Here is a 25,375-nt window from a genome sequence, read left to right as displayed (position 1 = left end):
TATTAACAATTTACAAGTCATGAACTACTGATACACCTTTTGGAAGGCAAAGGATGCCCTCCAGGCAAAGACTGAAGGGCAGCCATGGCATAGCAGGTCTCAATCCGCTTGTTCTGGTTGAAGAGCAGCTATGGTTAAACTATTAAACTTCAATTCCCTCGTATCTTCTTTACCTGAGGGTTTTTCCCCACGGGAATTTTTCTGAGCTACATGCACATTGCAGGCACACTTCTGAGCTTTCTGCTCCCTTTCTCTAGAATGAGATGATAAGCGCGCTGGAATATTTAGATTTCGTCATGTGCAGTTATCTGTGAGCGGAGAAGATAGAAGTAAGTTTGACTTAGTTGTTACCTACAGCATCTTCTATTCTATTATGGACGAAAAATTCTCTTTTCCTTTCTGAATTTTGTGAGAGAAGATAGAAGAGCTTACTTAGTTGTTAGCATAATCAGAAGCCATTGGATGCAGAGGGGGCTGCTTTTGTTGCTCAAAGTTCTGGCCGACATCATCTTCTATTCTTTCATTATGCCAAAAACGCTTCTCTAATATATTGGACATGCTCAGTGGAGCAGCATCAAGATGTTGAGTTTATCGCCCATACCATATGGTAATTGCATTGTTTATCTTAAACATTATTGTCCAAGGACTTATCAAGGCAAGTGAATTTGATGATGCAGTGGTTTATTTTGAAGAAATGGATTTAGCGAGGATTCTCACTGCAAGTATCTACTTTTGCCTTTTTACTAGATTCGTTCAGAGATAGTGGAAATGATCCATCCCTTCTTAAGATAGTTGAGAAGTTTGCTCCAAAAATGGGCAATAACAGTCTAAATGTTGGAGAAAGGGGATCTTATACTTAATTGGCTCCATTTAGGATCTCTGGATATTTCATTCTTTTTTTTTGCTCCTTTTTTATTTTATTTTGCTCTTTAGATGCTCTTCTCCGTCCTTTTTAAAGACATCTTAGGTATCCAGCCATACAAAGTTGTTGAGTTTTTACTTGATAGAGATTCAGATAGTCAATGTAGTATATTCGACTTGAAATATTTAAACATGGTGAACATTCTAACGTCAATAAGAGGGCAGTGTAAATGTCTCTTAATCACAGGCCCAAGCAGAAATTTCTACTATTATCAGTTCGACTTGTTTTAACACTCTCTGCTTTTTCCTATTTTGCGGTTGGTTCTTTAAAATAACTCTTTCAACGCTCATGTTCTGCTTTAGCTCTTGAAGTTTGTCTCTTAATCACATGCACTGCAGAAGCAAGTTTCGGTATGCTAAAATTGAACTCAAACGATAAATATTTGATTCTATCACTAATGATGACAGTATTGCTACGTATGAATGCAGATGGAAGAGCGCAATTTTTGTAACCTTAGTGATTGATGAATTAATTAATTAAAGTTGGCGCTGAAATATGCTATCATCACAGATCTGGATTGGCCATGAAATTTGACCCCAAAAAAAAAATGCAGAAGTGTGGTCTGCGCATCCAAACTTTCAGAGCATTCTTCTGTGCCTGTGTCTTTCTGCTACCACTCTTTTCTTGGTGCCTGTTTCTTTTAGGTTTGTTCATGTGTTCTGAGTGAAAGTTTGACAGCCCGATGCCTGTTGAGTTCTGTTTACGTTTGGTAGGAAATGGAATGAAGAGCTTTACATTTGGTAAGAAATGGAATGACTTTGCTGCCTATGGAAAAAGAAGATGGAACCTGATGAATGCTATTTCATCACAGGGATACATTAATTCAAGAATGGGACAAACAGAAATATCAGAACAGGCACGTCAAAGAATGAAAGCACACAGGATTAGAGCAAAGCAAAATCTAGTTGAACACACTGAATCTGTGATGTAGTAGCTTTTTTCTTTCCCTTCTCCTTGTAATGCTAGCACTATACGATAGTAGTTGGTATACTCTGATGGCATTAATTATCTGTTATCTTTCTTTATTTCAGGGAACATGTTGAATTTTCCTTTTTCCACTTTCTGTCATTGAAAAGAATAGTGTGTCATCTGACACCATCGGTGCATGTGCATCACCATGCATTCTAAATCTTGGAGAGTTGGAAAGTAAATGTTATCTTCCAATACAATTACAGTTACAGGCGAGGAGTTTAATAGTTTTAACGACTTGGGCGTTAGAAATTAAAAATGTCGAGACATATTTTATCGATCAAAAGGATGCTTATGATGAAGATGATGCTGACATGACACATCTGGATATTGCTGATTCCTTTGAGTGAGTATCCTGAAGATGCAAAATGATCATATATTTAATATTTGTTTAGATGTTTGATGTGTTGTTAGTTTTGCTAGATTGTCAATTACTTTGATATGTTGTTAGTTTTATCAATTTACTTTGCAAATATCTATTCTCGCATCTTTTATTCATGTTTATTTTTGTTTATTTTCTTCCTGAAGAAGAATTGGATGGCAAACATTTGGGATTATATAATGGTGATGATAACATTTGTCTCCTTGATAGTGCTTTTATGCACACTATATTAAAAAATAAAAGATATTTTTCTTCTTTGGGGATGGGAGAGACAAATGTTAATACCATCAATGGTAGTACAAAATTAATTGAGCGCTGCTTCGGAAGAGCCACTCTATTTCTCTTTGAAGGAACTAAAATTGTCATAAATATTGTACTACTCTCTCCCAAGTCTCGAAGAAATTTATTTGAATTTTAGAGATATTCGCCAAAATGGATATCAAATTGAGACATTAAATGAGACAATAATAGAGATCATGTTTAGAAATTAAGTGAAATAAAGGTTAATTATATCATAATAATCATTCGAGTGAGAAATGGTTATCGATATAGTTATTTTCATTCTCATTTGCTTTATAATCATCACCTGTAGTAAACCAGAAGTTTACTGATCCTAATGAATATATGAGAATATTTAAATGTCGACAAGTATTTATACATACCCCTTTTATATTATACATGGTTCCAAAAGAAATTTATGTCGGGATGCATCACCCAGAAGAGTGATCTATTGAATAATTTATTTATTTTGATGAGCTACGATTGTCGACATTAGGAGGAGGAAAAGATCAACCAAAAGGAAATCATAAAATTTGGATTTCCTCGATCCTCATACGAAATAATGTGAATTAGAAAGTTATATTTATCGACTCCAGAAGAGTCATTAAATCAACTATTCCTGCAGGAAATACTCTTGTTAAAATTGATGTCCCTGAAAGACATGCACAAGTGTTACAAATAAAGGCCAGCCCATCTATATAAGGTATAAATTGATTTCAAATATCTCCGGAGATTAAATAATTGTCATGACAAAATTTAATCTCCTGAAGAGGTTACTCCTGAAGAGCCAGCTCCCGAAGAGCCAACTCCTGAAGAGAATGAAATTATAGAAAAGTTAATTGGAGTCTAATGAAATGTAGCAGTTGATATTAAAGAAGTTGATAAGGATCATGAATCTAGATCGGTTGATGAATGTCGGCATAAAAATGATTGGCCAAAATGAAAGGATGCGATACAATCTGAATTAGATTCACTGGCTAAAAGGAATGTTTTTGGACCTGTAGTCCAAACACCTGAAGGTGTAAAACCAGTTGGATATAAATGGGTTTTTGTGAGGAAAAGAAATGAAAAGAATGAAATTGTGAGATATAAAGCAAGACTTGTAACTCAAGATTTTTCACAAAGGTCTGGATTTGATTATGATGACACATACATTAAGTACCCCAATGATCGTCAGATCATTGGATCCTAATAAGGATCCCTTTAGGCCACAAAAGGAACATGAAGAGATACTTGGTTCTGAAGTACCATATTTCAGTGCAATTGGTACGCTTATATATTTTGCTAATTGTACAAGGCCAGATATATCATTTGTTGTGAATTTATTAGCAAGATTTAGTTTCTCGCCTACAAAACGACATTGGAATAGTATTAAACACATTTTTCGCTATCTCCAAGGAACAATTGATCTTGGTTTGTTTTATTCAAATAAATCTAAGCCTGAGTTGCTTGGATATGCTAATGTTGGGTATTTATTTGACCCATATAAAGCACGATCTCAAACTGGCTATCTCTTTACTTGTAGCGGTACAGCCATCGCTTAGCGTTCTACAAAACAATCCTTAACTGCCACTTCATCAAATCATACTGAAATAATAGCAATTCATGAGTCCAGTCGAGAATGTGTTTGGTTAAGATCAATGACCCACTACATCCGGAAGAGTTGTGGGTTATCCTCCGAGAAGAAAAATCCTCCAACAATTTTATATGAAGATAATGCAGCTTGTATAGCTCAATTAAAAGGAGGATATATTAAAGGAGATAGGACGAAACACATTTCACCGAAATTTTTCTTTACTCATGATTTGCAGAAGAATGGTGAGATTGATGTGCTACAAATTCGATCGGATAATAATTTGGTAGATTTGTTTACCAAGGCATTGCTGACTGCTACATTTGAAAAACTGGTGAAGAATATTGGAATGCATCGGCTAAAAGATCTCATATAATGTTTATTTCAGGGGGAGAAATTATTACACAAGAATAGTGTACTCTTTTTCCTTCACTAGGGTTTTTGTCCCACTGGATTTTTCCCTAGTAAGGTTTTAACGAGACATATTCTTTGTGTAATGGACATCCAAGGAGAAGTGTTATGAAATATTAATGATAAGATGTGGATGTCCGTTGATATTCTCAAGAAGGATTATAAGATGTAGATGTCCGTTTGTATTTTCAAGATGATAGATACATGTATTCTCCCTAGATTCATTGGTATATTGGATGATGTCATTTATAGATGTACTTGAAATACTAAATTCATATATTAGTACTTAATAGGGTTCATGTACCTTTTATCTTGGATCGCCTATATATAGGGGTGAATCCTACTTCATTTGTAACTATGAAGTACTTTGATCAGTAAAGATAATAATTCTATCTCTCTTCTCTTCTCATTCTACTGTTCCAATCCCCACTCTTGGTAGTTTATTTTATTAGTTTCACAACGGGGCTTCTTTTTTCTGTGGTTTTCCCTATGATTGTGGAGCTGATTGATTGCCTGGTCTCCCCGCTCGTGGTGATGTAGCTCATGCTTTCTTTTCTTTTAAAAAATTTTTTGGCTGATACGTTACAGAAAGTGCTAGCACTTGGCAAATAAACGAGTATTATAAGAGATGAGTTTATCATATGTTATCATGTTATGGTATTTAAAGGGAAAAAAAAGGCAAACTAGTACAAATAGTTTGCGAATGATGATGATGATGATGAAGTATCATCACAAAGGATACATCCTAAACAATTGGATGCGAATGATTCGAAAAAAAATAATTTGCTTGCATTAGTTAAACATATTTTTTTATTTTTTCAATTACTTTTTTTATTTCTCATATATCATATCACAAAAAATATTACATTAATTATTTTAAATAATCTTCTATCCAAACACACTCATTGAATTTAGTGAATTGATTAATAGGATACATGTGTGCATGTTATAAACTAATTTTGATATCATTTAAACTATTAAATGTCATAACTAATAGATACTTGGATTTTTTTTTTCTAATTGACCATTCATCGTATCTGTCAACAAGTGTTTTGTTTCCTCCGAATATGTTAACAAGTGTTTTTTAAGTAAAGTGCTTATGACGTAAGAATTTTGTAATTAATGTAGAATTAAAAATAACAAAAGAGGATAACCTTTTGATGTGGGAGAAGTTTTATTTGATTTTGGTCTAAAATGGAATGAGCAAAAGGAAAATGGTACTTACACTCTATTTTTTGTTCTTTGCATTTTCACTATTTATTTTATTACATAATTTAATAAATAAAAATTAGATGATTAAAATAATAGTAAAAGTATGAATAACAAAATGGGAATATAAATAACATTTTTCTAATAAATTGGTGATCAAAATAAGGATTTTTCATTTTGAGTGCCACGGATCCATTCGCAGATTTCGACAAAAAAAAAAGACATTATATGTGTCCGCAATAACTTGGCCTTATTATTATAAAATATTTCATGTTTTAATATTAATTCACTCTGTGATAAGTTTATGCTCATGTGTCTGTATATAGTTTTATTAAAATATTGACTTTATTTTCATAAAAAAAGCAAAAATATCAATCTCAGAGTAATAAACCAAAAAGGCTAAAAAGAAACCAAAAATACAAAATGAAAAACCAGAAAAGAATGAATTAATCACAAAACCTGAGAGGGACGACAAGCTTCATCGTCTTTGGCTCCTCACTCGTCTCCTCAGCTGCGACTTTCTGATTTTGTAGCTGAACTCCGAAGGCAAAACCATCAAGAAGATGAGAAAAGGGCCTTCTCAGGTACCGCTACTACTGCCGCTTTTACTACTCTTTCATTTCTTTCTCCAAGAAATTCAACCCCCATCCAATCTGCTTTTCACTCTGCAGCCCTCACTATTGGTATTAAAAGTAGTAATCATCATCAGGCTAAGCCTAACAACATTGTTCATTATGGGTCTCGGGGATTAAGGAGTGATATTGACAGAATCAGCAATCTTGATGAAGCTCTAGGCTTTTACAAGCAGATGGTCCGGATGAGACCTGTGCCTAGTGTTGTTCATTTCACTGAATTGCTGGGTCGTATTGTTAAAATGAAGCAATATTTGGTGATTCTTTCTCTTTACAGAGATATGGCTGAGTTAGGATGCATTCCGCTTAATGAATACACGCTAAGTATTGTGATTAATTGTTACTGCTTCTTCGGTAGAGTGGATTTTGGGTTTTCTATATTGGGTAGCTTCTTCAAGCGAGGTATTGTGCCCGATACGGCCACATTTACCACTCTGCTCAAAGGACTTTTTCGGGAACACAAAATTCATGAGGCACAAGGATTGTTCAAGAAAATAATGTATGAAAAGCTATGCGTACCCTGCAAAATTACGTATGGGACTGTGATAGATGGGCTTTCTAAGGCTGGGAACACTAGCATGGCCATTCAAGTCCTTAGATTCATGGAAAAAGGAGGAAGGTGCAGGCCTGATACAGCTGCTTACAACACTATTATCGACAGGTTGTGCAAGGATAAAATGATGGATCAAGCTCTCTCCCTTCTACACGAGATGATTGAGAAAGGAATTGCCCCGGATGACATCACTTACAATTGTTTGGTCTGGGGTCTGTGCAACTTAAGTAAATGGAAGGACATTGAAAAGCTCTTGACTGAGATGAAGGCTTATAATATTGTTCCAAATGTTATTACTTATAATATTCTTATCGATGCCCTATGTAAGGAAGGACAGTTAGAAGGTGCAGAGGAGGTGCTGAAAATCATGATTGTGCAAAATCAGAAGCCTGATAATGTTACATATAATGCATTGATGGATGGGTACTGTTTACAAGGCCGAATGGATGAAGCAAAGAGAGTTTTTGATAAAATGGCTGCTAACGGCCTTAGTCCTGATGTTCAAAGCCATAATATATTGATCCATGGCTATATGAAGAAAATGAAAGTGGAAGCAGCCATGAGTCTCTTCCAAGAGATCCGATATAAAGGGTTAACACCGAATGTTGCAACTTATAACACTGTCCTGCAGGGTTTATTTAGTGTGTGGAGGTATCTTACAGCAATCGAAGTTTTCAATGAGATGCGAGCTGCTGGCATAAAGCCTGATTTTTACACTTACTGTGTGTTATTGGACGGTTTATGCAAGAACTCACATGTTGAGGCAGCACTTCAATTTTTGCACAAGATGGAAGTTGATGGAGTATATTGTCAGATAGCAATGTACAACATCGTCCTTGATGGATTATGCAAATGTGGGAAGCTTGACAGTGCCCGACATCTTTTCTATAGTCTCTCCTCTAAAGGATTAGACCCTGATGTTACAACATATAACACGATGATAAATGGCCTCTTTTCAGAAGGTTTACTGCCGGAAGCCAAAGAGTTTATTAAGAAAATGGAAGAAAATGGTTGCACACCAAATCAAATTACATTTAATATTATTGTTCATGGACTTCTTAAGGGTGGCAAATTTAATGATGCAATGGTATGTTTTGATGAAATGGATAGGAGAGGATTCTCGCTGCATTTGTCTACTTTTTCATTTTTACTAGATTCATACAGAGATAGTGGAAACGATCCCTCTCTTTTTAAGGTGATAGAGAAGTTTGCACCAAAGATGTGTAATGGAAGTCCAAATAATGGAGAAGGGGGATCTTATCCTTAATTGGCTTCATTTGGGACCTTTGGATATTCTGCTGCTTTTTTTGGCTCCTTGCGTTTAATCATCCAAAGGTACATGATGTAGATTCGCAGCTGACATTGTTGTCAGTATCTGTCCTTTGGTTTCCAAAAGTTTATCAACAGTCCTTGGTGGAGCAATCTTTGAGCATATTCTAGAGATTTGAAGATTAAATACTTGCATGGTGGTAAGCGACAATGTGTTAGAAGCTCTCTCATGACTATCAGATGAAAGAGTGTCTGCTTGCCCGTTTTCAATGCATTTCATGGTTTGTACTCTGTGATCACGCCTCTCTCATCACTTTCTCAAAATTTTATGCCTAATTGTCTCGATGGTTCACATTGTCTGTTTGAGTCACTCTTATGTATGCTTACTTTATACATGATAGCTTGTCCATGTAATTTTCTTGTCGGGTTACTAAATTGCAGCTTAATTGCTCTTATACAGACATTGTTCGCATGGCAGTTGCAAAATAATCAATTAAGTGACCAAAAAAAAAACAGGAGTTGTGGATGAAAGTCATTGTACTGTAGAATTCACTTTCTCCAACTAAACTTGGCTGCCATTTTTTCGAGTCGTCTTTGTTTGAGTGCGTGTTCTAATTCTTCCCATATACATCCTGTAGACACCAAAAATTTCATCGATTCAGTTTTAGCTTTATTCATTCAATTTTGACTTCCTTTGATTCAATTTTTAGTTTTTATTATTATTATTTATTCTTGTCTCATATTTATTATTTTTAATTGATTGGAGGTTGCAAATGGTAATTGATGTTCATTCTTATTTTAAATGCATTAAAATTCATCATTGTATTTTTAAAGCAATTTTACACTAAATTTTAGAAAAATCCCGAATAAAGATCCATTTTATCTTTTTGAAATTTGATTTTTTTCTTGTTAAGGCATTTTGCAAGGTAATTTTTAAAAATTAAGCATGTTAAACAAGTGTGTCAATTGCATGTTGAACAAGTGTGCAAATAAGCATTAGACAAGTGGTTGAGGAATTGTAGGACAAGTGTATAGGGGGTAGTTGTCAAGGACACTTGGGGGGTTTTTTGGGGGGCATCAGGCAAAAAAAGAAAAAACCCTCGAAGAGGCTTGAAAACAGGGAGGGAGGCGGCGGTAAGAAAAAAGAAAGAAAAAAAAGAGCAAAACAGAGGGGAAGGTTTCGGCAGGCCGTGAGCTAAAAAACAGAGGAGAAGAAAGGCAAGCGAGAGTTGACGACTGGAGAGCTAAGAAAAAGGGGATTTTCGGCTAAAGAGGGAAAAACAACGGAAGGGCGGCGGGTAACAAAACAAACAGCGGGGGGAAGAAATTGGAGAGAAGGGCGGCGGAATTTTTGAGCAAGAGTTTGAGGAAAACAGGGGAGGCTGACGGTTTGGGAAAAACAGAAAAATGAGAGTAAGGGAACGAGAGAGGCATCGACTAAGAACAGAGAGCAAGAAAATTGAGAAACAGGGGAGAGGAGCTATCGGGCATTGAGACAAAACAGAAAAGGGGCAGAAAAGAAAACAGAGGGCAAGGGAGATGGAGGTTTCAACTTCAATCATCAAAGGAGAGGGAAAATTTCCAGTCATGGCTGCAAAAAATAATTTCCACTATCTCAACCGACCACTGCCAGCCTCGCATCCGCCGCTGGTGCTGTCTGTCGCCACCGCCACCACGCGCAACCTCTATAGCGGTCACCAGGCAGTTGTAAGTGGTCAACCGCCTGCACAAGGAGCCGCCACCGCTTCATCAAAATCCATCGCCACCACCTCGTCGGATTCCACCATGGCTGTCTGTAAGTTATCATTTCCTGTCTATTTTAGTGTTTCTCCAAGCACAGACCATGAAAATTTTCCAAATCATTTCTGCCGTGAGCTGTCGATCCAATTTTGATGCTGATTGTTCATGAATTCTAGAATATATGCTTTATGTGTTAAATTGGTTTGAATTACTTGGGATTTCTGATAATTTTGGGTGCTGAGTTATGTCATTTGAACGGAGAATTTCGGAAATTTCTCATGCCTACTTGCTGTTTGTTAAAATGCCTAACTTAAAATTTTGTTTGAAGGACGATTGATTACTGTTTGCATATGTTCGGCCAGTCCATGCTTGTCAACATAGTTGATTCGGATAGTTTGTTTGGCATCCGTTTATTTGGCATTTGTTTCTGTTTTGCTTGATGTTTTGATGTGAATTCGAATCATGTCATGAGATTATATGGAAAGAGAGTTTGTGTGAGTTTTGAGAATGGCTGGTGTTGAATTTGAACTAAATCATTGTTAACCATGCTGATATGTTTATTGTCGGGTTTGCGGAAGTTGCAGAAGTCTGCAAAGAAGATGAATGGAATTCTTCTGAAATTTATATTCCAACCCCTCAATTTCTGTCTAACTTCACTGTGACCCAAAATCTGGGCAAATTAAACTGATTTCACCTTTTTTAAGCTTTGTCCTCTGTTTGCATATTTTACGTTACTTTTTGGACAGATTAATTCTGGAATTTAGACAATAATTGTGGCTTAAATATTTTTGTTGATTTGCTTATGTTATTGGGTTTAGTATTATGGGTTTAGATTTTGGGTAATTATATTTGTTGGGTTTGACAAGTGGATTAATGGTATTTTTCTGGGTTGTTGGCATGAGCTAGGGGATAAAGCCCACATGTTTTTAGCTGGATCTTGCTTGGACTTAAGATGGGCTAGCCCGTTTGTTTTGCTTGGACTTCGACTGGGCTAAGAGGAGTTTTGGCCCAAGAAATTAATAAAATGGCCCATGGCCTAGTCCATTAGGAAACCAGAGAACGCATTTGCAGATCAGTCCCTGTACTTTTCTTTAATTTCACTGTGGCCCTGGATATTTTCAACTACTTTCAATTCGGTCCTTACTTTAATTGCAAATAAGTCCTTGAACTTTATTTTTCTTTAATTTTGGCCCCAAAATTTTGCCGATCTTTGCAATCAAGTCCTTTTTTCTCTTGACCTCTTAAATGTGGGTTGTTGACATGATTTAATTGATTCAAATTCATGTTTATTTTTATCCTTTGTGATTATTTGTCAAATAAATTGGTGCCTTGACCATTTCTTTTATTTTGGAGGATAAATAAGTGATTTCACTTCAGTGGGGCCCAATTACAAGGGAGGTAACCTATATCTCCTTGATTTTTATTTCTCCTATGTGATCCAACGTGCTAAGTGTGAATTGCATGTCTACGTTGCTTTCCTTGCCATTCCTTTAACTCCTTTCATTTATTTCATTTATTTCATTTACTTTTGCTTTTTATTTAAATTATTCTTTATGGGGTATGTGTACACCTCTTGGCTTGTAATAGTTAGGGATTCAATTATTTTATTCCCTTTCCCCCTTTTAGATTGTAGTAGGGTCCCCCTAATGTAATAGATAAGGCTTGGAGGAGCATTCAATGAAGACCTATCGAAGACTTGTGCCTAGCTAGCAAATGTAATAGTTAGGGCTTTAATTGTCTCATGTGCCTTGCATGCTTAGTTGCTACGTGTTAATTTGCTTTGCTAGGGCCTTGCATCTAGTCGAGCATGCAAAATGTTATGTGCTATGTGTTTATAAGTGTTTGGCATGTCTACTCGCTTTCCATAGCCTGAATAAATGTGATGGATGAATGTACGTCACCACACTAGTCCAATGCTAGTTGTGGCTCATTATTTCATTAGGAATTCATAGAAAGGGCTAGTCCAACGCTAGACCCAATAGGATTTTTCCTTTGTTCTTCATTAATGTATTATTTGCCTGTTCACTACATATCATGCATTTTTCCTTAGTTTTATCATCTGGCATGCTCCTCGATTCCCCTTTCCCCTCATTTTAGGATTTTTGCATTTCATGCTAGTTATAGGGTTCATTTGCCTGAAGAGTCCCCTTCTGATAAGGGAAACGAGCGAGTGTGGCTACTCGATAGCCTTAGCACGCTAGTTTCGCCTTCTAATCAAAGGAAAGATTAAGTCACAAAGTTAGGACTCCCCGTTCCCGTCTTGATGCATTCCTATAGGATTCATGCATTCTATTCATTCACTATCACATACACTTTATATTCTAACCTTTTTTCCACATTCTCACTTCACACTACTTTTACACGTTTTCATTTAACTACTCACACTCTATGCCATATCACTCGCACACATGCACTTTATATTATTTTCACATTATCATTCTTTACTCACCTTACCTTGTAAATACATTTGCACACCTCCACTTTTCTCACTTCACACAAACTCACACTTTCACATGGCATGCATTCCACTCATTTTTTACGTCATTTAGGTTTAGGTGTGACCTCTCCAAAAGGATCATTATTGGGCTTCACAACTAATGTGATTGGCACCACTCAACCTTTGAAGAGAAATTTCCCCCAATCCCCCTAGGTCTAGGGTTTTGCATTCATATAGACATATCCAATACGCGATACATACCTTGGGTAGAAAAATTAGGGAAAATTGGTTTAAGTCACGCAACTAGCCTTGGCTAGGTCGAAGGGGTGCCTTGGATTTTTATCCTTGCCTTCCCCTTCGTCAAATGTGACCCCCGATCCCTCTTTTGGTTACGCAGACCCAAAAGTTCTCAAAAAGGGTTTATTTACTTTTTTTCAAAACAAAAATCATTTTTGGGTGACTTGGTACACCCTAACTCTATACCAAGTGGCGACTCCATTTTTGATACAAAAAACCCTTTTGAACTTCACTTGGCCAAATCGTCGCATTCTAAGTCCCATGGCCTTTTACTTTTCATTTTGCACACGTTCACACATTACACACCACACATCACACATACACTCGATCAAAAAGTGGGGCGCGACACATCCCTGCCCTCCCCTTAGACATGAAATTAGCTCACAAGTCCCTGAATTTACGGATTAAAGATCAGAGAAAGTGTAACTAGCCGTAACACCCAGAAGTTTTTACCTCCTGTGATAATTGGAAATTGCATTCTGTAAATTTTAGAGGTTACAAAGTGTTTTTTGGTTGATTTTGGTGCCTTAAGTTTGCAAGCATGAGCACAATTAAGGTCCAAACAGTTTTGTATTAGGGCCATTAACTTCTGAGTTTTTGTCACACATTTATTAACCATTTTCAAGTCGTGAACTATTGATGCACCTTGTGGAAGGCAAAGGATGCCCTCCAGCCAAAGACTGAAGGGCAGTCGTGGCATAGCAGCTCTCAATCCGCTTGTTCTGGTTGAAGAGCAGCTATGGTTAAACTATTAAACTTCAATTCCCTTGTATCTTCTTTACTGAGGGTTTTTCCCCACGGGAATTTTTCTGAGCTACTGATACACATTGCAGGCACACTTCTGAGCTTTCTGCTCCCTTTCTCTAGAATGAGGTGATAAGCATGCTGGAATATTTAGAAATTATCATCCGTAGTTATCTGTGAGTGGAGAAGATAGAAGTAAGTTTGGCTTAGTTGTTACCTCCGGCATCTTCTATTCTATTATAGACGAAAAATGCTTCTCTTTCCTTTTCTGAATTTTGTGAGAGATTGTAGAAGAAGCTTACTTAGTTGTTAGCATAATCAAAAGCCATTGGATGCAAAGAGGCTGCTTTTGTCGCTCAAAGTTCTGGCCTACATCATCTTCTATTCTTTTATTATACCAAAAACGCTTCTCTAATATACTGGACCTGCTCAATGGAGCAGCATCAAGATGTTGAGTTTATCGTCTATACCATATAGTAATTGCATTGTTTATCTTAAATATTATTGTCCAAGTACTTATCAAGGCTAGCGAATTTGATGATGCAGTGGTTTATTTTGCAAAAATGGACAAGAGAGGATTCTCACTGCAAGTATCTACTTTTGCCTTTTTGCTAGATTTGTTCAGAGATAGTGGAAATGATCCATCCCTTTTTAAGATAGTTGAGAAGTTTGCTCCAAAAATGTGCAATAACAGTCTAAATGTGGAGGAGGGGGATCTTATACTTAATTGGCTCCATTTAGGATCTCTGGATATTTCACTCTTTTTTTTGCTCCTTTTTTTATTTGATTTTGCTCTTTAGATGCTCTTCTCTGTCCTTTTTAAGGACATCTTAGGTATCCAGCCATACAAAGTTGTTGAGTTTTTAATTGATAGAGATTCAGATACTCAATGTAGTATATTCGACTTGAAATATTTAAACATGGTGAACATTCTAACTTCAATAAGAGGGCAGTGTAAATGTCTCTTAATAATCACAGGCCCAAGCAGAAATTTGTACTATTTTCAGTTTGACTTGTTCTAACAGTCTCTACTTTTTCCTTTTTTGCAGTTGGTTCTTTAAAATAACTCTTTCAACGCTTATGTTCTGCTTTAGTTCTTTAAGTTTGTCTCTTAATCACATGCACTGCAGAAGCAAGTTTCGGTATGCTAAGATTGAACTCAAACAATAACTATTTGATTCTATCGCTAATGATGACAGTATTGCTACATGTGAATACAGTAGGAAGAGTGTAATTTTTGTAACCTTAGTGAGTGGTGAATTAATTAATTGAAGTTGCGCTGAAGTATGCTATCATCACAGATCTGGATTGGCCGTGAAATTTGATCCCAAAAAAAAAATGCTGAAGTGTGGTCTGCGCATCCAAACTTTCAGAGCATTCTTCTGTGCCTGTGTCTTTCTGCTACCACTCATTTCTTGGTGTCTGTTTCTTTTAGGTTTGTTCATGTGTTCTGAGTGAAAGTTTGACAGCCTGATGCCTGTTGAGTTCTGTTTACATTTGGTAGGAAATGGAATGAAGAGCTTTACATTTGGTAAGAAATGGAATGACTTTGTTGCCTATGGAAAAAGAAGATGGAACCTGATGAATGCTATTTCATTACAGGGATGCATTAATTCAAGAATGGGACAAACAGAAATATCAGAACAGGCACGTCAAAGAATGAAAGCACATAGGATTAGAGCAAAGCAAAATCTAGTTGAACACACTTGATATTTTTGAAACACCACTGAATCTGTGATGTAGTAGCTTTCTACTTTCCCTTCTCTTTGTAATGCTTAAACTCGTGCTAGCACCATACAACAGTAGTAGCACTATTTCATTATCTGTTATCTGTCTTTATTTCAGGGATTCTTTTTTCCACTTGCTGTCATTGAAAAGAATAGTGTCATCTGACACCATCAGTGCATGACCATGCAATCTAAGAATAGTTATCTTCCAATACAATTACAGTTACAGAGGAGTTTAATAGTTTTAACAACTTGGGCGCTTGAAATTACTTTTAGGGTTAATCACACTGTGAAATCCTTGTTTTGTCTTAATACCTTGTTAAAATTATAAAGTATCAATACTAATGTCTTTGGTCCCAAAGAATAAAAGGCAAATGATTCCCTAGATGGATTAATCAATTTGGTATGCAAAACCCTTTTATTTTGGTTGGGCAATTTTTTCAAAGTTATTTTTCCTTTTTGTTTAAGTGCACTTTTATTGAATTGTCTATTTCAAAACAAGATAACAAATGAAATATCTCCAAAAATTGATGATTATATTTATTTGCTATATTAAAAAGATGTGGATATGCTTAATCACGCTTAAGATATTTACTGTGTACCAAGATAGGATATGTCTTTTATAGAGTAATGTACTTGATAAGACTAAAAACAAGGTAGAAGATATTAGCACTTCAAAAAAAGTTTTAGACCCTCCATCTTTCTTTTATATTGTTTGAATTGAAAAATTTGCCTCCAAGCTTATAAGATTATCCTTCAAGCAATTTCTTTTTTCTTTGTTGCACACTTTATGGTTTAGACAACTACACGCATTGTTCTAAAGTTCACCCTCAATCAACCTTGTAACTAGCCAAGGTTAGGACAACCTTTTCTTTCACCTCAAAATGCTCAAAACATCCTATGATCTTCGTATAAGGTTGAAATTCATGGTATAGCGCTATGAAATTGAGGATTCTATGAATTCAACAAAGCATCTATTTTACATGTAAACCATCCTAAGGTTCAACAATTTTATTAATCTCTCTTTAAATAATTCACCATAAACTCGAGGTTCAACAATTATATTAATCTCTCCTAGAGACAACATTGCAATTATGCAAGAAATTAAACAAGAGTCAAATTGAACAAATTAATTAAGCACTAAACTTTTGCAATAGAATGTAATACGCTTAGTCCTACGTACATTGACTCTGCAGCAAACATAGAGAAAAAAACAGCACCTTCATGGGGAGTTTCTAAATTTTAATAGTAGTAGTGGTAAACGTATCAACCAAGGATGAAAGTAAATATTGTTTTGTGGGCTGGGGATTGGAGGGAGGGAGGAGTTTTGGCTGCTAGGATTAGGAAATTGGGTATAAGTTTGCACTAACGGAAGTGACTGAGGTGGTCGGTAAATATGAAAGGAATAGAACTGGCGAGAATTTAGGGATGGAAAGAAAGGTATTGTTGTGTGACCGATACTAAATGAGGGGCATATGTGTTGATTTCAGTAATATAAAAGAAGATTAGAGTGCTGCGGTTTTACATGGAATGTTATTATCATTTGGCTGATAAAAATTGCCTTAAAAAATTAGCAAATTCAGTCCAAACTGAATTTATTATTATTTTTTTGTCATTCATCAAGATAATTGAGTATATTAAAAAAAAAGCATGTTTTTTCTATGTTTAAGTATGACTTTTATTAAAGTACATTAGAACTAGTGATTAACTGCTTTTATAATGCTAAATAACAATTTACACTTGTTTGGATTGTGATTTTTCACAGAAAATTTTTTTCGTTTTTCGTGAAAATATTTTTCAACAACTTTTTTACCTCATATACATCAAATTACTACAGTACCTTTTTTTTTTATCAAAAACTCCTAAAAATAGCAATCCAAATAGGTATTTTCGACAATAATTGAAGAACAACAATTAATGTCATTGTACTAGTAGTTTGGGTAGAGCAACTTTTCTAAACATTTGACCAGCTTTCATGGGCGGTAAAGTGCAAATCTTCATGATTCATGGTAATAAAGTGTGATTTCTCCAAAAATTCAGGGGTAAACTGCAATTTGCACACTAACTTCTATAACTAGTAGTGTTTTCGGTAACAAACTTTTACTGCTACTTGAATTAATCAACGGCAAATTACCAAAACCATGACAAGGCGCTATGGATATGCTTCTTTTGCTTCACTTATTGATTATTGGGATAATTTCACAAACTTCTTCGTTCGAGGTTTGCCTTAATATCATTTAATATCCTTGTGATTTCAAAAACCTCTCTTAGCTCCCGTTGATTGACATGTTTTATAATATAATTGTCACCCCTTATGTATTAAAAAATTCATAGATGAGGGGAGATAATAATTTACTTTTGTTTGTACTATTTTGTTATTCTTTATATAAATATCAGAGCAACAATTAAGACTAAAATAAACCTAATAGGAAAAAGGCAAATTGGAGCATATGTGCGTACAATAAAGAGAAGTTGCAGTAGATAAGTACTTTTACAATTTTGCGCTGATTGGTACTCCAAATCTAGGATTGTCAAGATAAAATAAGAAACACAAGTTATAATCAGCGCAATTCAGAGAGGAAATTAATAAAAGATATTGTAGTAAATTAGAACAAGTTATAATATAAAGAATTAAAAATATTATTGATAACAGCAGGAAGGCAACAGTCATCAGGATTTCAAAAGCGAAAGAAATCCAAATAAGCCACATTTGCTTCTAATGCCCATTTGATGTGCTCCTAATTTGCTAGGTAATTGCAGTATCAAAAAGTTCCCTACATTTTATTGCTACAGGATAAAAAAAAAAAGACAGATAGTTTTGTCAATTTGCTACCTATGCTAGAAATCTTGTCACAAATGAAGAAGAGACCTGTCAGTCTCCTCTCTCCGCTCCTCGGGAATTTTTGTAGCTGAACTCGGACGGGAAGACCAGCAAGAAGATGAAGAAAAGGCCTTTCTCAGTCGTCTGTGATGCTCATCTCCGCCACAAATCAGGGGCAGGAGGTACTCTTTCATTTCTTTCTCCAAGAAACTCCACCCTTATTCAAAACCCACAGTCAGCTTCTAGTTCTGCTGCTTCTCATGCCTATAGTACTGGTAGTACAGTTAGTAATCATCACCCTAAATCTGACAGTAGTGTTCGTTCCGGGTCTTGGGGATTGAGGAGTAATATCGATAGTATCAGCAATCTTGATGAAGCTCTGGGCTTTTACAAGCACATGGCTCGGATGAGACCTCTGCCTAGTGTTGTTCATTTCACTCAATTGCTGGGTCGTATTGTTAAGATGAAGCAATATTTGGTGGTTCTTTCTCTTTACAGAGATATGGCTGAGTTAGGATGCATTCCGCTTAATGAATACACACTTAATATTGTGATTAACTGTTATTGCTTCTTGGGTAAAGTGAATTTTGGGTTTTCTATATTTGGTGGCTTCTTCAAGCGAGGTATTTTGCCCGATACGGCCACCTTTAATACTCTGCTTAAAGGACTCTTTTGGGAACACAAAATTCATGAGGCACAAGCATTGTTCAAGAAAATAATATATGAAAAGCTATGCATACCTAATGAAATTACGTATGGGACTGTGATAGATGGGCTTTCTAAGGCTGGGAACACTAGCATGGCCATTCAAGTCCTTAGAGTCATGGAAAAAGGAGGAAGGTGCAGGCCTCATGCTGCTGCTTACAGCACTATTATCGACGGGTTGTGCAAGGATAAAATGATGGATCAAGCTCTCTCCCTTCTACACGAGATGATTGAGAAAGGAATTGCCCCCAATGTCATCACTTACACTTGTTTGGTCCAGGGTCTGTGCAATTTAAGTAAATGGAAGGACGTTGAAAAGCTCTTTACTGAGATGAAGGCTTATAATATTGTTCCAAGTGTTGTTACTTTTAATATTCTTATTGATGCACTATGTAAGGAAGGACAGTTAGCAGATGCAGAGCAGGTTTTAACTGCCATGATTCTGCAAAATCAGAATCCTACTGCAGTCACTTATAATGCATTGATGGATGGGTACTGTTTACAGGGGCGAATGGGTGAGGCAAGGAGAGTTTTTGATAAAATGGCTGCTAGCGGCCTTAGTCCTGATGTTCAAAGCCATAATATATTGATCCATGGCTATATGAAGAAAATGAAAGTGGAAGCAGCCATGAATCTCTTCCAAGAGATCCGACATAAAGGGTTAACACCTGATGTTGTTACCTATACCACTGTCCTGCAGGGTTTATTTAGTGTCGGGAGGTATCTTACAGCAATAGAAGCTTTCGACGAGATGCGAGCTGCTGGCTTAAAACCTAATTTTCACACTTACTGCGTGTTGTTAAATGGTTTATGCAAGAATTCACATGCTGAGGAAGCACTTCAATTTTTGCGCAAGATGGAAGTTGATGGAGTAGATTGTCAGATATCAATGTACAACATCGTCCTTGATGGATTATGCAAATGTGGGAAGCTTGACAGCGCCCGGCATCTTTTCTATAGTCTCTCTTCTAAAGGATTGGATCCTAATGTTACAACATATAACACGATGATAAATATCCTCTTTTCAGAAGGATTACTACAGGAAGCCAAAGTGTTTATTAAGAAAATGGAAGAAAATGGTTGCACTCTAGATCTAATTACATTTAATATTATTGCTCATGGACTTCTAAAGGCTGGTGAATTTAATGATGCAGTGGTTTATTTTGATGAAATGGATAGGAGAGGATTCTCACTTCATTTGTCTACTTTTTCGTTTTTACTAGATTCATACAGAGATAGTGGAAACGATCCCTCTATTTTTAAGATAATTGAGAAGTTTGCTCCAAAAATGTGTAAAGTCTAAATATTGTGGAGAGGGGGGCCTTATCCTTAGTTGGCTCCATTTGGGATCTCTTGATATTCCGCTGCTTTTTTGACTCCTAATGCGTAATCATCCAAAGGTACATGATGTAGATTTGCTGCTGATTGTATTGTCAGTATCTGTCCTTTTGGTTTTCAAAAAGTTTATCAACAGTCCTTGGAGGAGCACTCTTTGAGCACATTCTAGAGATTTGAAGATTTAATACCTGCAGAGTGATAGGGACGGTGTGTTGAAGCTCTCTTATTACTATCAGATGAAAAGAGTGGCTGCCTGCCTTTTTTAAATGCTAGTCATGGTTTGTACTCTTTTATCATTCCTCTCGCGTCACTTTCTCAAAATTCTATTCCTAATTTTAAACTTTCTTGATGCTCATGTTGTCTGTTCGAATCCTTCGTAAATATGAATACTTTATATATGATTGCTTGTCCATGTAATTAGCATTTGGGGTTACTAAGTTGCAGCTTCATTTATCATCATATTCCGACATTGTTGGCATGGCAGTTGCAGAAAAATCTAATTAAGTGACAACAAAACAGGAGTTGCAGATGAAAGTCGTCATACTGTGGAATTCACTTTCTCCAACTAAACTAGAGTGCCCTTTTTTTGAGTCTTCTCTGCCTGAGTGCATATTCCAATTCTTCCCATATACATCCCTCCCATAGCCTTGGACATGAAATCCGCTCGCAAGTCCCTAAATTCACGGATGGAAAGATCAGGGAAAGTGTGATTAGCATTAACACCAAAAAGTTTTATCCTCCTGTCGTTGTGAGAAAATCGCATTCTGTAAATTTTAGCAGGTTACAAAGTGTTTTTTGGTTGATTTTGGTGCCTAAAGTTTGCAAGAGACTAGGACGACTAAGGTTCAAAGATCATTCTTCTATTAAGGCCATTAACTTCCAAGTTTCAGTCACACACTTATTAACCACATGAAAGTTCTGAATTACTGAAACACTTAGCAGACGTTAGTTCATTGTAGCCTTGCAAGAATTAGATATTGCAGAGATATCGATGTAAAACACAGCAAATCATGTTACTATTAGATTAAAAATGTGGATCAGGCAGGAAAAATGATAAGTCAGTCCCTTGCATGTATCCGTACTCTTTTGACTGGAGGACAGAGTTGGATGGTTTATTCAAAAGCTCACACATTGGATGGCTTATGCAAGAACTCCCATGTTGTGTAAGCACTTCAGCTTTTGCACAAGATGGAAGTTGATGGATTAGATCATCAGATACCCAAGTATGCCATCTTCCTTGATGGATTATGCAAATGTGGGAGGCTTGACAGTGCCAGACATCAAAATGCAAACTTTGAGGCTCCTAAAAATTCATTTATTATCAACAGAATTTAAGAGTCTAAACATACACTAAGATGAGCATAATTTTTTATTCATCAAGCATCTAGAGAAAAGCGATTTTTTCCCTTAAAATTATCTTGACTTCTTTCATGTCTTTATATTAGAATTCAAAGCTTAATAGAACAAAAAAATTTTCTATTGACTTGTACTTTCAAGGATTTTTGGATTTTTCTATTGATTTAGGGCAAATGGTTTGTGGAGGAGGCAGTAGATATTTCAGAAATTGAGGAGAGGTCTCAAACTTTCCAAAATCTGGAAGCAAGTTTGGAGCCATTGCACAAACTCTATGAGAGTGTAAATATTTGGTTTCTTCTGATTGCACATAACCAGTTATGATATTTGCTTGTGCAGTTTGAGTACTTCTGTTACAGATCCTTGTTTAGCATCACAAAATGGATCTTAACCACTGATGGGAAAATGGGTTTTCTGTATATCTCATTTCATATGGTTGTCTGTTTCTGTAGTCCATTCTATGTTTGGTTGTATTGAAGGGAAATTGTCAACAACTCATGCATTCCAATGTTTAATTCTCCCACCCTTATATCAGTGGGATTTGCTCGAGTTGCGTTAAAAGTGATGCAACCACGCCAAGATTTAAATGCCTGGTGTAATTCCTTCCTAAACTTTTCTCCCTCTTTTCCTTTTCATCTGTTTGTTTCTTAGAGCCAATTAAGCGGAGGGTTGGATCATCATATAGCCTCTGATTTATCAACTTTGCTTTTGGGGATGTTTGGCATTGGATTAAAGTTTCAGTGGCCCATGATATCCGATAGGAAGTGGATGATGATTTATACCAGTCTGAGTTGCTGTTGGATTCCTCAACAACTGGCTTGCAAGGAAACTAGCATTGTAACGATCTTTTGGGGCAATCATTCATTTTAGCAGTATATCTGTAGCCTTTGCTTTCCAAGATGGGATATTAGTATATTGGAAAGGTGTAATCATGGAATGGTATTTGTTCAAGCAAGCTGACCTTTGAAAGTCTTCATGCCTCCCCCATTTCAGCAAGTTTTACGAGTCCTCTAGTGTATGCATACTCACATTTTAAGTTATCCAAGCTTCATAAAAGTACTGTGTTGTACCAATGACCTTACAAGCACCCTTCTATTGATGTTTGTCCCTTTTTATTTGAATACTCATCCTTGTTCTCTGAACATAGTACTGAAGTTATGGAAACAAACATTTTGGAGTCGGCAGTTGGCCAGTTTGGACAATGATCTAAATGCAAAATTTACTAGTGTGTTAGAACTTGCTGTAATACCATTGTCTGCATTCTGATGCTCTTTTCTGTGTTATTTAAGAGAGACCTTTTAGGTATCCAGCTGCTTAAAGTTCTGGATAGCATCCTTCATAGTGATTCATATAGGGTGACTGAGCTGAGATATTTATATGGGTGCATACTTTAAGTGCATGCAAATGACAAATAAAATGTGTCTATTAATTAATCACAGGTCCAAGCAGAAGTTTGTATCATTAGTTTAGTACTACTTGTGTTAAGGGGTCTTTTTCTTTGTTATTCTGCTGTTGGTTCTATGAATACCTCTTCCCATTTTTATATTCTGCTTATGGTTGATTAAACTTGCCTCTTAATTACAGGCATCATGGGAGGAATTATTGCTAATGCAAAGATTGGAGTTGAACTCAAATGTCAAAGGATAATTACTTGATGCTGTCACCGATTATTATAGTTTCTGTACATGATTATTGTAGTTTCTGTACATGCATACGGATTTATATATATATATATATATATATATATAATCAACTGGACCTGAGACCATTTCCAAGCTAAAAAATTCTGAGAGCATTCAGGTTTTCCTTTGTGATTTTCTCCCAAAGTTGTCAATCTGATATATATATATATATGTTATTGTACTTGAATCCACTGAATGTGTTCAATTCTTTCTTGCCTTTTGCCCCTAAAACTAGTCATGGTCTCTTTGGACACCATCAGTCCATCATCATGCAATGCTAACTCTTGGATCATTCAAGTATTTTTTCTCCCAATAAAATTTACTGATGAGGGAGGATCTAATATCATAACTTTTATAATTAGTGACTTAAATTGACAAATTTCCACAGCCATAAGCACGCAATTGTCAATGTAGTTTTTACTCTATTTTGTTCACTTTGATAATAATGTGGTTAGGATATTATTTCTATATTTATTCTGGCTATTTAGGACGTGAGAATAATATATAGGGATGGTAATGGGATACATTTGAAATTTATAAATTTTATCTTTATTGTTACTCTTAGAGATTATTCCATTACATTTCAACAAAATATTTATCTAATGTATTTTTTGTTTGTTACTTTATCCTTGCCAAGTTAATACATTTAAAAACAAATATTCAACTTTACTTTTACTCTTTTTTCTCCTTTTTTCAACGTGCTCTCATGATACACACTCGTTTGCAAATTCTTCATAATTGTTTTGTCTAAATATTGAAACTCAAAATGGCAAAAAAAAAAAAAAAGAAATCTAGATCTTTCTTCATTTCACCATTACAATTAAATGTAGAGAAAATTCATCAAGGATTTGAGAAAACTGGAAATACACTTTATTAGGGTGGATATAATTTTAACTTTTATAATTACTGAATTAAATTGATAAATTACCACAACCATAAGCAAGTAATTGTAAAAAACAGTTTTGAATTTATTCTAGCTACTTAGAATGGCAGAATAATATAATGCAAGATGAAAAAAAGCCAACTAATATCTTTCTCCCAACAAAAAAATAAAAATAAATATAAAAACAAAAGACCAAAAGAAAAGCAAGAAAATAATGAATGAATTATTCACAAGTGAACCGCAGACAGGAGTGTGTAAACGACGGAAAAAGCCTTCGCCTTCTTTCCTCACTTCTCAAGTTCTCATCACCGGTTGCAGCTGGAGCCCGACGAAGAAGAAGAGTAGAATACGAAGGAGATGAAGAAAAAGGCTTTCTCAGTCGTCTATGATGCTCATCTCCGCCACAAATCAGGGGCAAGAGGTACTGCTCCTACTGCTACTTGTACTACTCTTTCATTTCTTTCTCCAAGAAACTCATTCCTTCAATCAGCTTTTCATTCTGCTGCTTCTCATGCCTATAGTACTCGCAGTAAAAGTAGAAATTGTCACCCTGAGATTGTGCGTTCTGGGTCTCGGCGATTAAGGAGTGATATTGACAGTACCAGCAATCTTGATGAAGCTCTAGGCTTTTACAAGCAGATGGTACGGATGAAACCTCTTCCTAGTGTTGTTCATTTCACTCTATTGCTGGGTCGTATTGTTAAGATGAAGCAATATTTGGTGGTTATTTCTCTTTACAGGGATATGGCTGAGTTAGGATGCATTCCGCTTGATGAGTACATGCTAAATGCTGTGATTAATTGTTACTGCTTCTTGGGCAGAGTGGATTTTGGGTTTTCTATATTGGGTGGCTTCTTCAAGCGAGGTATTGTGCCCGATACGGCCACCTTTAATACTCTGCTCAAAGGACTCTTTCGGGAACACAAAATTCATGAGGCACAAGGATTGTTCAAGAAAATAATATATGAAAAGCTATGCATACCTAATGAAATTACGTATGGGACTGTTATAGATGGGCTTTCTAAGGCTGGGAACACTAGCATGGCCATTCAAGTCCTTAGATTCATGGAAAAAGGAGGAAGGTGCAGGCCTCATACAGCTGCTTACAATACTCTTATCGGCGGGTTGTGCAAGGATAAAATGATGGATCAAGCTCTCTCCCTGTAACACGAGATGATTGAGAAAGGAGTTGCCCCCGATGTCATCACTTACAATTGTTTGGTCCAGGGTCTGTGCAATTTAAGTAAATGGAAGGACGTTGAAAATCTCTTTACTGAGATGAAGGCTTATAATATTGTTCCTGATGTTATTACTTTTAATATTCTGATTGATGCACCATGTAAGGAAGGACAGTTAGCTGTCGCAGAGCAGGTTTTAACTGCCATGATTCAGCAAAATCAGAATCCTACTGCAGTCACTGATAGGGTATAATTTGTTAGTAATTTTATT

The 25,375-nt window shown here is 36.0% G+C and overlaps 2 protein-coding genes and 1 long non-coding RNA gene across 4 annotated transcripts; all 3 read left to right on the top strand.

The window, feature by feature from the left end:
* Positions 1-3,718: 3,718 nt before the first annotated feature.
* On the top strand, positions 3,719-8,241 carry LOC140009765 (uncharacterized). Its single transcript, XM_072056070.1, has 2 exons — positions 3,719-3,818; positions 6,279-8,241. The coding sequence occupies exons 1-2, from the start codon at positions 3,719-3,721 to the stop codon at positions 8,195-8,197; spliced, it is 2,019 nt and encodes a 672-aa protein (XP_071912171.1). The 3' UTR covers positions 8,198-8,241.
* Positions 8,242-9,215: 974 nt separating this feature from the next.
* Positions 9,216-11,926, top strand: LOC140009575 (uncharacterized). The gene is made up of 2 exons (XR_011817035.1): positions 9,216-9,994; positions 10,846-11,926. It is a non-coding gene; the product is annotated as an uncharacterized lncRNA (long non-coding RNA).
* A 5,920-nt stretch (positions 11,927-17,846) lies between these two features.
* On the top strand, positions 17,847-23,234 carry LOC113696517 (uncharacterized). Of its 2 annotated transcripts, XM_072055541.1 has the most exons (3): positions 17,847-18,147; positions 18,281-20,286; positions 22,946-23,234. In XM_072055541.1, the coding sequence occupies exon 2, from the start codon at positions 18,363-18,365 to the stop codon at positions 19,971-19,973; it is 1,611 nt and encodes a 536-aa protein (XP_071911642.1). In that variant the 5' UTR covers positions 17,847-18,147; positions 18,281-18,362; the 3' UTR covers positions 19,974-20,286; positions 22,946-23,234. The 2 variants fall into 2 exon arrangements, with proteins under 2 accessions (XP_071911642.1, XP_027071721.2); XM_027215920.2 differs by having other exon boundaries at positions 17,847-20,286.
* The last annotated feature ends 2,141 nt before the right edge of the window (positions 23,235-25,375 follow it).

Source organism: Coffea arabica, chromosome 6e (assembly GCF_036785885.1).
Source record: "Coffea arabica cultivar ET-39 chromosome 6e, Coffea Arabica ET-39 HiFi, whole genome shotgun sequence".
Taxonomy (NCBI): Eukaryota; Viridiplantae; Streptophyta; class Magnoliopsida; order Gentianales; family Rubiaceae; genus Coffea; species Coffea arabica.
Note: the sequence above shows the minus strand (reverse complement) of the source record. Positions and strands in the feature narration are given on the sequence as shown.

Bases quoted from the DNA above. Each gene is read 5' to 3' on its own strand.
- LOC140009765 (XM_072056070.1), top strand. From the start codon at position 3,719: ATGATCGTCAGATCATTGGATCCTAATAAGGATCCCTTTAGGCCACAA. The intron at 3,819-6,278 runs GTACGCTTATAT...CTGATTTTGTAG, and splicing joins ACCATATTTCAGTGCAATTG to CTGAACTCCGAAGGCAAAAC.
- LOC113696517 (XM_027215920.2), top strand. From the start codon at position 18,084: ATGAAGAAAAGGCCTTTCTCAGTCGTCTGTGATGCTCATCTCCGCCAC.